General features: G+C 33.7%; 1 protein-coding gene across 8 annotated transcripts; it reads right to left on the bottom strand.

Moving 5' to 3' along the window:
- Positions 1-306: 306 nt before the first annotated feature.
- Positions 307-10,558, bottom strand: LOC105180316 (uncharacterized). Of its 8 annotated transcripts, none has more exons than XR_016062713.1 (10): positions 9,716-10,558; positions 8,337-8,688; positions 5,872-8,111; positions 3,518-3,586; positions 3,339-3,421; positions 2,536-2,799; positions 2,166-2,265; positions 1,636-1,912; positions 567-946; positions 307-430 (listed from the first exon to the last, which is right to left on the bottom strand). XR_016062713.1 is itself a non-coding variant. In XM_088875168.1 (9 exons), exons 3-6 carry the CDS (start codon positions 5,886-5,888, stop codon positions 2,537-2,539), a joined length of 432 nt encoding a protein of 143 aa, XP_088731294.1. In that variant the 5' UTR covers positions 5,889-8,111; positions 8,337-8,688; positions 9,716-10,554; the 3' UTR covers positions 472-946; positions 1,636-1,912; positions 2,166-2,265; position 2,536. The 8 variants fall into 8 exon arrangements, 1 of the variants encoding a protein (XP_088731294.1); XR_016062716.1 differs by having other exon boundaries at positions 567-644; positions 9,716-10,557; XR_016062714.1 differs by lacking the exon at positions 307-430 and having other exon boundaries at positions 472-946; positions 3,339-3,431; positions 9,716-10,557.
- Between the last annotated feature and the right edge of the window lie 3,323 nt (positions 10,559-13,881).

The following is a 13,881-nucleotide window of genomic DNA, read 5'->3' as shown; positions in this document are numbered from 1 at the left end:
ACACGTGATTTCTAATTTAAAATTTATAACACGATATCTAATTTTCATTATTATGTTAATTAATATACAAATTCAATAAAACAAAGTTAATAAAATAATAAAAATATAATCCGTTTCCATTAAAAAATCACCAATGAAAAAATAGCAATCAGAATCTCCATCTTAGCAATAGACTAAACGAAAAATTTATATTAGTATAAATAATTTAAATTTATAACCTAATAACTAATTAAATATATGTGGATATTGATACCCCTCTACACTTTGAAATTAATCTTTTAAATTTATATTTTAAATTAATATAAATGATTAAAAAATATGAGGTCTTATTATTCATAAAAAATTATCAATTAGAAGTTCATCTCATAAATTTATAACAACTCAGCATTGTAACCAATGGAATGAACTTCATTGGCTTCTTGGCAATAGGCTGTAAGCAAAACGAAATGAGCGGTTAGAAAAGAACACAAATAAATGAAAAAATAAATTTGTTTATTAATCCTGTTTCTTTCTTGAGGTTGGAGTAGGAATGAAAAAGAGCTACAATAGGATGTGGATGTTCTCACCGTCCGTGTTTGACCGACACTGGAATGTTATCCTCCTCAGTTCAACAATTGTTTTCATTGCCAAGTGTTATTACGTGGCTACAAATCGAGAAGCTTCAAGCTCAGTCCAAGCTCGCAAGAGCATCGTGTATACCACAAGAAACATATTAATTTCAGTTTACATGAACTTTAATTAACAAGCATGTATCAGAATAAGTTATAGAAGGCAAGGCAAGTCACTTTTTTCATGATGTCATTCCAATTATGCGAAACAAGGCGAGTCACTTTTTTCAAGATGTCAGTCCAATTATAAGTTATAGAAGCCTATTCTGGAAGGTGCCTGCTAAGACTGCCCGAATGGCAAAGCCCATGGGCTCTCTCCAGGTTGGAAGACTCTAACCCTAAGAAACAACACAATCAATGTTAGATAAGTTTTTAACATCTGTACAATCATCCAAGCACATCAATTCCAGTTCTACTGATAAAGAGGAACATTAACATTTTCATCATTTTGCTTTAATCTCATACAGTATCTCTTTCTACAGAGAAGCGAATTTAAGCAGTTAAGCTTAACTCCACCTCAGTGTTTGGGATGAAAATAATGCTTGTAAGCTGACTCTCAGATTGACAAAAAAAAAAGTAATATCTGATACTTAAAAGCTTGTCTTGATCCATAGTGAAATAATTATTAGCAACACAAATAAAGAGGCATACAGTAGACATGTTATCTCCGTACTATACATAAAGCCACAAAGAAATGAATTGACTCTTAGAACTTCTAATTGTGATGTGTCAACTCTCACCTACCACACACTCCCATCTTACAGGAGTTGTTTTGTTATCATCTGTATATGTGAAAAATATATTAACTATCCACTCCAGGAAGTAGAATCATCATAAGGCAATGCCATTTCAAAAAATGCTGGAGGCCCATAAACACATACTTGTACAGATGTTCAATTAACACTCGAAAAGCAAAATCGCAAATTAGAAACTGCAAACAAGAGATTTGTGTAGAGAGAAGAAGAAACATATTGACCCTTATAACAAAATGCATAAAGCAGCTATTAAACAAAAATAAAAGCGTTACCTCCATTTTGATACTGGAACTAACTCTGAGTAGATCAATAAGCGCAACAAAAGCATTTAACTTCTCTTAAATGCTGAAATCTGGATATTCACTCTCCATTAGGCCTAACAACAACACTTCTCCTGGATTGCTCTCATCAACATCATTGTATACTCAACACTTTTGTGTTAGATTTACTAGCATCAATTTTTTATGGACTGCAAACCAGAAGCTCATACTCAGAATCATTTGCATCGTTCCACCAAGACTTCAGAAATGTCATCCATGCTCCCAAAGTCTACAGAATCACATAGAAAATTATCGCATCCTTTGTCAGCAGCACAAATGCGTAATAGAGACCAAGATGATAAGATCTTTTCTAGAGCTGAAGTGATCAAATTCTCTAGGTCACAGAGTGTATCCACGAGGTTCAACTCAAAAATTCATGGCAAAAGAATACTCCCAACAAGTAAAAGCCAATAATATCTGAAATTGCTAGTTGGTTCCCAATAAATGTAAGCTAACAACTAAAATAGAAACCACAAACTCACCAATGAAGATTTTGCCAACTTTTTCATCCCACTATTTCCTTGTGTTGTTCTCCCTTCAATGTAGAGGACTTAGGCCATACTTCTCCAAAAGATTGACTCCCTAGAAAACAAAACAAGTAGGATTAACAAATATTCCACAAGAAAATTTGACAATGATGATGTCTTGGTTAATGTTATTATGGAAGACAATACACAAAGACTCAATTTCTAACAGCAGTCGTTCTCGCTAAACTGGGAAAAGTGCTGTCGTTCTCGCTAAACTGGGAAAAGCAAATAAACATGTACTACTTTAGTAGTATAACAAAAGAATAAATGAAAAGGGTAAACAATTGGTGCCCTCTGGTTCAACGTATTTAACTAAAAGTGCTACCTTATCTTGTCCTCAAGCAAAAGTCTCCACCATAGGAATGTCTTGCCACTACTGCCATAATCACATGGATCACAGGGGATGCTACAGTCTCAGCACTCCTAGAAAGTGGAACATGGGCTTGGCCAGCAACAACTGCATGATACTCTAACTTTCTTTCGCTCAGTGCTCGACTCAGATGAAGAATCATATTCGAGGTTTTGACCCAGCACACATGCTTTGGCACATAGAACGAATCAGAAGGACCATATTTCTTTCTTACCAAACCTGCAAATGATCACACCAAAGTCCAAATCATAAGTTACTGTCATATTTTCAACATAAATAGATTAAAAAAGAAGAGAACACTACAAGTTCTCCATGCACTACATCTAAAAGGTAATGTTGCACCAGAAAATCACCATGAGCAAACTAGGCGTACCTAATACTAATATTCTGCAAAAAGAATGTATAATTAGACTTTGGAGCTTAGTTACTCAAACCAAGAGTCATTTAGTTGCTCACACCACAAACTTTGGAGCTTTGGGATGGTTGCATAGCCAACACTTCATTTTCAGCATATGGGCATACAACAGTCATAGAATTTCTATGAAAAGTAGAAGTGTAGTTAATGCTTGTTACATGAAATAAACCTGATCCTTACACTATTGATGTAGCACTACCACATTTGCCCAAGCAAATATTCATTGAAATATGAACTTCGAATTAGTTAAGGAAAAGTAGCCAATATGTTACAAGAAAAGGAATGCCTATACAATGACAAATTTTCAATACACCATTTTCTGAGTAAAACAAGGAGAAAATACCTAAACCAAGGTTTATGTTGGGAGATTTTGCATAAGACATGTGATCGTGGTCATCATCACTAGCACCCCAATAATTAAATGTACTGCAATCGGCTAACAATAGATAATGAGCAGTTGCTTCAATAGCAACACAAGCAAAACACAAAATCCCACAAGTGGCAAATGAAAATAGTCCCTACTCATGTTCAGAACCTCTCTTTGTTTCAGTATATACCAGCCATGCATAAGGAGCAATAGAAGGAACCTCACTGCACATCAATGAAACTTCATCACGAACATTATAGCATGCACTTTGAACTCAAGATCAGGAGTGCAAATTCGATTTCTATCCTCATACTGTCATACATTTATACTTTATTTTCATCTCGTTAATCCATTAATCTGAAATAAATAACATAACTACATATTATAAGCATGTAAATATATATATGGAATTAATATCTTTACTAATTATATTAAAAGTATTAGTTAGCATATTCTAAACTAAACCATAGACTATAATTAAACAAATTTTTAAGTAGAAAGTTGTAAAGAAAATATCAGGAACAATAAAATAACAGAAAAGTAGTATGTAATGAGGCACAAGACGACCCACAACATTAATCATAAGACATGCTAGCTCTGAACAAAAATCCACTCACCATAATAACACAAGAGTTAAACCACACTCCTCAACTTCCATCTGTGACGTGTAAAGTATGCAATAAAATCTTTCCCAATCACTCGAATAAGCATGCATAGGAGCTTTAAAATATATCTTATTCCCCCACCCCGAAACCATGACTACCCTCAAGCATGTCTCAATCCAAATACACAAATTATCCAAGTAGCAATTCTCAAATTTTCTTTCCTGTCAGTCAAGTATATCCCCTATACTAATAAGACTTAATAGTATAAGAAGAGCCAGCAATATTGAGACAAGCACTTGCAGTACAACATACAATACTCAACACACAAGTATCCCATTGACTTCATCAAAATAAAATGAAACAAGTCTCAACACTCTCACAAAGGTATCAGTGTAATCACTCCACTCATCAAGTGTTTAAGAATTTGGGTTCCACTCAAATCAATACATAGGATGCCATTACCATAGGCTTGCTTGTGAATCAAATCTCCTCCACCAACGAAATGAAAATTAATACATGAATCAAAGGGTCTTTCCAACGGTTGTAAGGGGGCTTAGGACAAGGTGTGGCAAAAGATAGGCCGAATTGTGGCTTATGAATTCAAGGGATCGATGCGGACCTAGTTACTTATCCTTCCAACTTCATTGCCATTCAACTCGATTCATTTTCTATTTCTTTTTCTTCTTTTTTTTCTCAATCTTTTCTTTCCTTTCGTTTTTTCTTCTTTTTCTTCTTCTTTTTTTTCCCTCAATCTTTTCTTCTTTCCTTTCTTTTTTTTCTTTTGTTTTTTCTCAATATTTTCTTCTTTCCTTTCTTTTCTTCTTCTTCTTTCTCTTCTCCTTTTTCTTCGTCTCTTTGTTCTTTCTGTTTCATCATTTGTTTTTCATTTCCTCGTTCCATATTTCTTTTTCTTTTCCTTGGGGATAGCAGTGCATCCCTTGTTATTCACTCATTTTCATGTCAATTTACAAGCAACCAAGCCAACACCATCCCCTTAAATGGGTTCAAAATTCAGTTCAGGAGATAATCAAGAAGGGGATGATTCAGCTTATGACGTGGTTTAACCAACAAAAGAAAAGCCAAGGCTCAAATGAGTTATTCTATGGGTGAATTCAAGGTAGGCTCTTTTGAGGTAATGGGGTATTCCTAAGTGCCCTTATCACTTTCATGCACCAATCTTACAAGAATGCGGACTCAAAATGTATTACACAAGCAAGTTCTAGAATGGACACACTAAGTTTGATGCCCTCGATCAAAAGAAATGTAGCACTGTTTAAATGAAAGTGCTTTGGTCCAAAAGCTCACACAAAGGCTTTTGTGTTGATTCTTGAACATTGTTCATTTGATGCACTCAATGGAACACACTTCACACTACTTTTTTTTTATATGCCACTAGTGCTAGTCTCTCCTGCTTATCTCGACTTATACCAAAAATTCCTATTAATCTAAGGGATAACACAAGACAACAATCAAAAAATTCAAGTGCTACCACAGAATAATTCGCATATTTTTCTCAACACACTAACTTCCTTCACAAGTTTCGGTGTTCACTAAAAATTGTCAACCTCCAAATAAAAACTTTTAGTCCCCACATATCCACATTCCAACACATTAATTCCCCGACTAATCTAATTCAATTGTCACATTGAATATTGGGCTCCAATCTCTTGTTACTTTATTACAAGAAAGATTGTTTGGCAAGTCACTCTAATCTAACAAGAGTAATATGTCATAATACATGGAGAGCACAAGGAACAATAAATCAAAGTCTTGGAAGTTCCAAGTCATATCTTCCTTTATTTTTCTGAAACATGTTTTTCATAACTAAGTTCTACAGAGATTTGCACCTAACTCAATTGAGCTAAAACAAACATAACAAAGATAAATTTAAGCATAAATCTTACCTTGTGATCGAGAACATCAGTCAGGAATTCAATCATCGACTTGCAAATAGTGTGGCAGAGTGTTATGCACCCAAATATAATAGAAGGAATGAGAAAATCTCTAACAAGCCATTTAAATAGGAAGGGAAAAAAGAAGAAAAAGATTATTCAGACTAGCAGATGCATATACAAGCATAGTAAACAGACTTTCATCGACACATTGAAGAATATTAATAGAAAGTTCTAAACATACACGAAATTGTTGCCACCCTTCTTATAAATTTTCCACCCGTTGGAAGGTGAACTAGCGTACAGGAACTGGACATACTTGTATAAAATCCTTTAGGCACATAAAGATGATTAAAATAAGGTAATCGTCCAAAGTTTTCATCCCATGTCAACCATAGATAACCTTGAGGTTGTTCGCATAAATAAGAATGCATAGGAACATTAAAATATATCTTATCAGACTCCCCCCACACCGAAACCATGCCTGCCCTCAAGCATGTACCACTCCAAATACACGAATTATCCAAGTAGCAATTCTCAAATTTCCTTTCATGTCAGTCAAACATATCCCCTAAACTACTATGACTTAATAGTTTAAGAAAAGATAAGCAATATTGAGAATAAGTACTAGTAACGGTGTAGCACAACATTCAACATACAGATATCCCATTGACTTTATCAAAAATAAAATGAAACAAGTCTCAACACTCTCAGAAGGGTGTAATCACTCAAAAGTGTTTAAGAATTTGGAATTGACTTTATCAAAATCAAATTAAACAAGTCTCAAAACTCTCACAAGGGTGTCACAGTAATCACTCAATATGTTTAAGAATTTGGATTCCACTCAAATCAATACATAGAATATCATTACCATAGGCTTGCTTGTGAATCAAATCTCCACCACCATGAAATAAGAATTAATGCATGAATCAAAGGGTCTTTCATGGGTTGTAATGGGGTTTAGGAAAAGGTGTGACAAAAAATAGATCGAATGGCTGAAGTCAAAGGAGCGATGTTAACCTAGTTGCTTATACTTCCGAGCTCATATTCCTTCAACTCAATTGAAGTGCTTTTAACAATCAAACTGCTGAATTTTTTTTTCATTTTCTGCATCTTTTTTCCCCTAATCTTTCCTCTTTCTTTTCTTTTTTTCCCCTTTTTTCCTTTTTGTCCTTTCTATTTCATCATTTTTCTCATCTTTTTTTTCTTTCTTCTCCTTTTTGTTCCATTTCCTCATCTCTTTTTTTTTCCCTTTTCCTTGGGACTAGCAACGCATCCTTGGGTGCAACTTGAATCATTACACTCACTTGTTTCCATGTCAATTTATAAGCAACCAAGCAAACACCATGCCCTTGAATGGGTTCAAAAATGACTTTAGGAAATGACCAAAAAAGGGATAATTCAGCTTATAAACCGAGAAAAGAAAAGCCAAGGCTCAAATGAGTTTTTCTATTGGTGAATTCAAGGTAGGCTCTTTTCAGGTCAATGGTTTATTCCTAAATACCCTTATCACTTTCATACACCAATCTTACAAGAATGTGGTCTCAAAATGTATTACACAAGCAAGTTCTAGAATGGACATACTATGATTGATGCCCTCAATCAAAAGAAATGAAGGAGCACTATTTAAATGGAAGTGCTTTGGTTCAAAAGCTCACACAAGGGGCTTTCGTGTTGATTCTTGAACATTGTTCATTTGATGCAGTCAATGGAATGTAGTTCACACAATTTTATTTTATTTTTTTTTTGTATGCCACTAGTGCTAATTTCTCCTACTTATCTCGACTTATACCAAAAATTCCTATTACTCTAAGGAATATTACAAGCAACAATCTGAAAATTCAAATGCTACCACGGGATAATTCAGATATTTTTCTCAAGACACTATTTGTTTCACAAGTTTTGGTGTTCAATAAAAATGTCAACCCCCAAGTAAAAGTTTTGAATCCCCACACATCCACATTCCAAATATTAATTCAAATTTCAAAAACACAACCAATTTCGCAAGAATCGTGCCACAATGACTATCAAACCACCTCCCAGAAAATAAATCACAAAAGCACAAAGCACAACATTGAACATACCCCCCCTCCCAAGCACATACATTGTCCTCAACATATGCACACAAACCCACTGAAACAAGGGAACAAAAAGTAAAAGGAAAAAGAGAACGTCCCTGAAATTTGGGATTGTCAAGGTCTTCCAGACAAAGGGTGGTGGAAGTGGAGGCAACGACAGCGCAGGGGGGTGTGCTGGAAGAGTACAACAAGAAAAATGCATAAATTACGATTAGTTCCAGCTAAACAGCATCATCATAAATTCAAAAGAACTTCTGAGCTGAATTTATAAGTATAATTGAAATATCAACAACAAGACTTTTCTTCTTATTCGTTTTTAAGCTCATTATTGCAGTAAGCAGTAGTACATGAAATGCAGTAACAAAATGGGAGCCATCAGCGGAAAATTGTGAAGCATACCGTCGTGGACATCTGATCCAAAAACCACAGACCATCACAGGCAGATATATACTCAGAACATGACGACAATCTCCTGATGAGAACCTTCCTCTTCCTGAAAGATTTGCTGCTCGACTTGCCAGCATTTTTGTAGTTGAAACGGGAAACTGATGTCTCCCTGGAAGAAGTCTGCTCAAATTCTCATGTGGCCCTGAATGTAGCTTTGTTAGCTGAGCAATATCATGGTCTGAAAAATCCAACTTTCTATCGAACCAAGGACTCCCACCAGTCTCCTCAGTTGAACGATCATCTTCAGATTCTATCTCTAACTTACTAAAAGCATACCCCATATTTCTATCCGCAGTGTATTCAGCTACAAAAAACATTTTAAACACTCCTCATATAGGTGATCCTTCATACAATTCGCAGCAGAATTTAGTCATGCCATATCAGCAAAACACCGTAAATTGGGAGGCCCAAAAGTTATTTCACTTACTATGTGTGAACACAGAATAATTAGAATCCACACATATGCGGACACGTGACAGTCCCTGCAAGCTAGAATCATATTTACTAATTTTTTGAAACAACATCACCCTTAGCTAGTTCAACCCTTCTACAAATTAGTATTATCATTTGTTATTATTACTATTCCAGAAAAATGCAGGAAAAGAACATGCACATGATCATCCACAGTCTACTTTATCTTCGTGTTGCTTCTTCCCTTGGTGCATGTCAGGGATGGAACTATATAAGCTCTTGCAGAAAGAAATCAACAGTACAGAAACAGCTTAAGTACGAGGACAATTTATTGGAATTTTTATCATATGCTCAAATAAAGATATAAAATTGATGGTCCATTAAGTATCCTATATACAAAACAGACCTAGACTCTGGGTCCGGACAACATTTGAGATATCATACATTATATATACACATATGTGATATGTGCATGAGTGTACAAGTTGGAGTAAAAAGGTTTTCACCACATTCTCAAAGACTACACCATCACGACCTAAAAAAGGACAAAATACGTTCAATGTAGACCAGCAACAAATGCTTGGAGCAAAATCATAAAACTACTAATACCTCTGGATACCACAAAACACCACCACAATCATAAAACTACTAATATCCGTGTTTATCTTCAACAAACAGATGAAAGGCAAAATCGTATTACATGGACGCACCAAAATATATGACCAAATTCACTATTAACAAAAACAAACATGAAAAACTCATGTTTATGACCAGGCAACAGCTTAAGTTACACTTAGTATCAGCAATTAACTACCAACTTTTTCCAAAAAACCAGAAATCTACTCTAAGATCAAGCAAAACAAAGAGGATGAAAGCCATAAATATTTCTCGAACAAAATCAATTGAGAAAAGGGTTTTACTTTAGCAAGTCCATCTCGAACAGCTGAGACAGCTCCATTTAAGCTGCCACCAATGATTTCGACATCCTCAACTGCTGAGCAAACTGTTCTGCTGAATTTCTTGAAATGTATTTCCTTTGAGAGGCCCAGTAACTTGGATCTTCTTCGATCAATGGTTAGGATTGTCCTTGTTAGGCCTTTTGTGTTTAAGCATTTGAAGCAAGGGACGGTATTCTTGAGGTGTGGATCGCAGATGAGGGCTCTGGTGCTTCCCATCTCAATGAAATTGCGCTCCCCATCGCGGTGAGGAAACATAAGAGATGGAACCCATCTTGAGAGGGTCAGGTAATCCGAAAACTTGATAAGGAGGAAATTGGCTGTGAGAGAGGACTTGAAAAAATACCAGCACCGGCAGATTGGTAGACTGGGAAGAGAAGAGTATAGATCGAGAAAAGGGAAAAAAAGTGGGGACTGGTCGAAGACCGAGGGATGGTCAGAAAAGAATCATGGGGGTGAGGGCAGTTCGATGTCGGCGCTGGTCGTCGGCGACGGCGAAGGACAGAGAGAAAGTGAGCAAATGGGAGAAAAAAAGGGGGTTTGCAAAGAAGGCTGAAGACGCACGTGGGGGGGCGTGGGTCGTCGGAAGGTGACGGGTTGGGCAGCAAACGGTGGCCGGAATGTCAGAAGATGGTTGCCGGCGGTGGTCAATTGCTATAGTGGCTGGAAGAGAGGATCGGTGGTTCTTGCGAGAGAGAAAGACGACCAAGAAAACCCCTTCTTGTATCTGTGAACAAAGAAGGAAAAAGAGAGAAATGAAGTGAGGAAAAGAACAGAATTCTTAGTTTTGAATTTTTACTTTTTGATGTTGAGTTTGAATTTTTTGTTTGTATTTTTATTTTGATCTATATGTTCATTTTGATATTTTGCTTGGGCTTACCACAACGGGCTCATTTTTTTATTAATTTTTTTTTTATTGTGAGTTTTATTTTTTCGACTAAGATTTTTTATTTTATTTGAGCCTTAAAGGATTTTGTTTGGATTTTATTTCTCTTTGATAACAATTTGCTATATCAATTTTCTTGGGTTGGGCTGAATTGTACATGCTTTATTTTTATATTAAAAGAGATTGAGTATCCCGACAATTTTCCTAAAAAGATACCCTAAAGCCAGTCTTCTAATTTTTCTCTCTTTCGATTAGTGGGTTTAACAGAATTTGGTTATATAGCTAAAGGCTACTGAAAGTTAACTTCTACTGATTAATGACTCTAAAGCAAATTATTGATTCATATCAAGAGATTAAAATGTACAAAGGAGTGACAAAGGTGTCTTTTTTTTATTGTAAAAATAAATTGGAGCATGGGCTTATGCAATGCAGATATTGTGGAGTGGTTCCTAATAAATTAAGTTCCTATGGCAATTTTTAATGCTTTATTGACTGTGTGGGAACCTCTCAAAGCAAGAACAATGAGGATTAGACTCACAATTTTTTACTACAATAGGTTAAGTTGCAGCAATTAAGTTTCTTTCTTAATTTCTTTTATTACCTTGTTAAAATAATTATGTTATTTAATAATTTAATTAAGTAAAAATATATAGTATTTCAAATATAATTTTAAAATTTAATAAGTATTTTATAAATAAAATGATCATATTCATTATTAAACTTAACGATTTCGAACTTTAATATTATTGTAAAAGCTTTCTATTTAATGAAAAATCTAAAAGTTAAATAACAATATAACTAAATGGGTTGCTATGTAAACATATAGTTTTGTTCATTTGCTTGTTCAAATTTGTTGGTGGGATAAATCTTCTTGCTTGGTTTCATTTACTTCATAGAAGCTCTCGATAAAGTTTTATTAATTATCCCCTATTGCTTGGAATTTGAATTTCAGTGTCATCTTTTTTATTTATAGCTTACTATTTCCTTCATCTTCTACAATACCGCCCATGTTTATTATCAATTTTACTTGAAATGTTAAACCAATCAAGATTAAGTGCGTTAAATATTGATGTTTTACTTTTGATTTCCTTCTCATTGGGAATGGATTCTTTTAGTTGTACTAGTCACAACATTCATTTTTTTTTTGTTAATTAATCGGATCATTTCTAATAGTATGAATTTGATAAATGCTTACAGACTCATGTCTAGAATATTTAGAGTTACGTTATAAAGTAACAAATTAGTAATTTTGAAAATCAAAGTACAGAAAATGGCCAACTTTATTGAATTAACTTCTTTTATACCCAAAAGATAAAAAAAAATTGCTAAATTATTAATAAGAATGAATTTTGTTTCTTTGTTCTACTTGCTTTACTTGAATTTTGACTCAATCCAAATTTTTTATATAGGTTCGTTTATGATTAAACTCAACTATTATTTAAATTCGAGCAATCAGTTAACAATTTTTCTATTATTCTCATTATTTTAGAATCAAATTCCATTAACAATTAAAAACTGAAGCTAAATCTAAAATACAAAGACACAAAAAATCAACTGAGAGTAAAAAGAAATTTAAGCAAAATTTTCAAAATGGATATGATTTTTGAAATGCAAATTTGTATGCCACATGACCTCATATGGAATTACTTTTGCTCAAAAACATTTGTCCAAAAATTACTAAAAAAGGAACAATTAGGTGCATAAAATTTTTAAATAACAGAAATATTAGCAAAATACTAACTTTGTATAGCCAATCAAACTAATATTTAGGCATGATTTTCATGTTAATCACTAAAAAGAAAAGTGATAAAGAGATTAAAATTAAATAAATAAGAATTGCTAAATGTCTTTTAAAAAATTAGTTTAATTAGACAATAATTTCATGTGTTGAGCATTTGTTGGCATTTGTTTATCGTTATATAAAACAAACAATAATAAATAATTGAACTTTATCTTAATTATAAAATATAAATATAGGTCTAGACCCATGTATTTGCATGGTAATTTTCTAAGCGTAATAATAACTACAAGTTATAATGAAAGGGAAACAAACTATCTTTAATAAAACCACGTAAAACATCTAAATTTTAAACGTTCTGATAATTCACGAAACTTAACCCAAACATAGGTCTAAACCAATGCATTTCTGTGGTAAACTTTCTAATCGTAATAGTAACTACAAGTTAGTATGAAAGGGAAACAAACTTTCTCTATTAAAACTGCGTAAATAGCTAAATTTTGAACGTTATCAGAATTACACGATACTTGACCCAAAAATTGGTCTAAACCCATGCATTTGTAAGATAATTTTCTAAGCGTAATAATAACTACAAGTTAGTATGAAAGGGAAATAAGCTTTCTTTAATAAAACCATGTAAAATAGCTAAATTTTGAACGTGCTCAAAATGCCATGAAACTTGACCCAAATGTAGGTTCAAATCCATGTATTTGTATACTAAATTTTCTGAGCGTAGTAATAACAACAAGTTAGTATGAAAGGAAACAAATTTTCTATAATAAAATCGTATAAAACAGCTAAATTTTGAACGTTCTAAGAATTCCACGAAACTTGACCCAAATGTAGGTTCAAATCCATGTATTTGTATACTAAATTTTCTGAGCGTAGTAATAACAACAAGTTAGTATGAAAGGAAACAAATTTTCTATAATAAAATCGTATAAAACAGCTAAATTTTGAACGTTCTAAGAATTCCACGAAACTTGACCCAAACGTAGGACTAAACTCATGCATTTCAATGGTAAATTTTCTAAGCGTAATAATAACTACAAGTTAGTATGAAAGAGAAACAAACTTTCTTTAATAAAACTGTGTAAAACAGCTAAATTATGAACGTTCTCAAAATTTTACGAAACTTGACCCAAACGTAGGACTAGACCCATGCATTTGAATGGTAAATTTTCAAAGTGTAATAATAACTACAAGTTAGTATGAAAGGTAAACAAACTTTCTTTAATAAATCGTGTAAAACAGCTAAATTTTGAACGCTCTTAGAATTCCACGACACTTGAACCAAACAAATGTCTAAACCCATGCATTTGTATGGTAAATTTTCTAAACATAATAATAAATGCAAGTTAGTATTAAAGGAAAAACAAACTTTCTTTAATAATACCGTGTAAAACAAATAAAGTTTGAACGCTCTCAAAATTCCACGAAACTTGACCCAAACGTAGGTCTAAACCCATGCATTTGTATGGTAAATTTTCTAAGCCTAATAATAAC

The sequence above is a fragment of the Sesamum indicum genome, linkage group LG11 (assembly GCF_026168435.1).
Source record: "Sesamum indicum cultivar Baizhima isolate 11 linkage group LG11, ASM2616843v1, whole genome shotgun sequence".
NCBI classification, from domain to species: domain Eukaryota; kingdom Viridiplantae; phylum Streptophyta; class Magnoliopsida; order Lamiales; family Pedaliaceae; genus Sesamum; species Sesamum indicum.
Note: the sequence above shows the minus strand (reverse complement) of the source record. Positions and strands in the feature narration are given on the sequence as shown.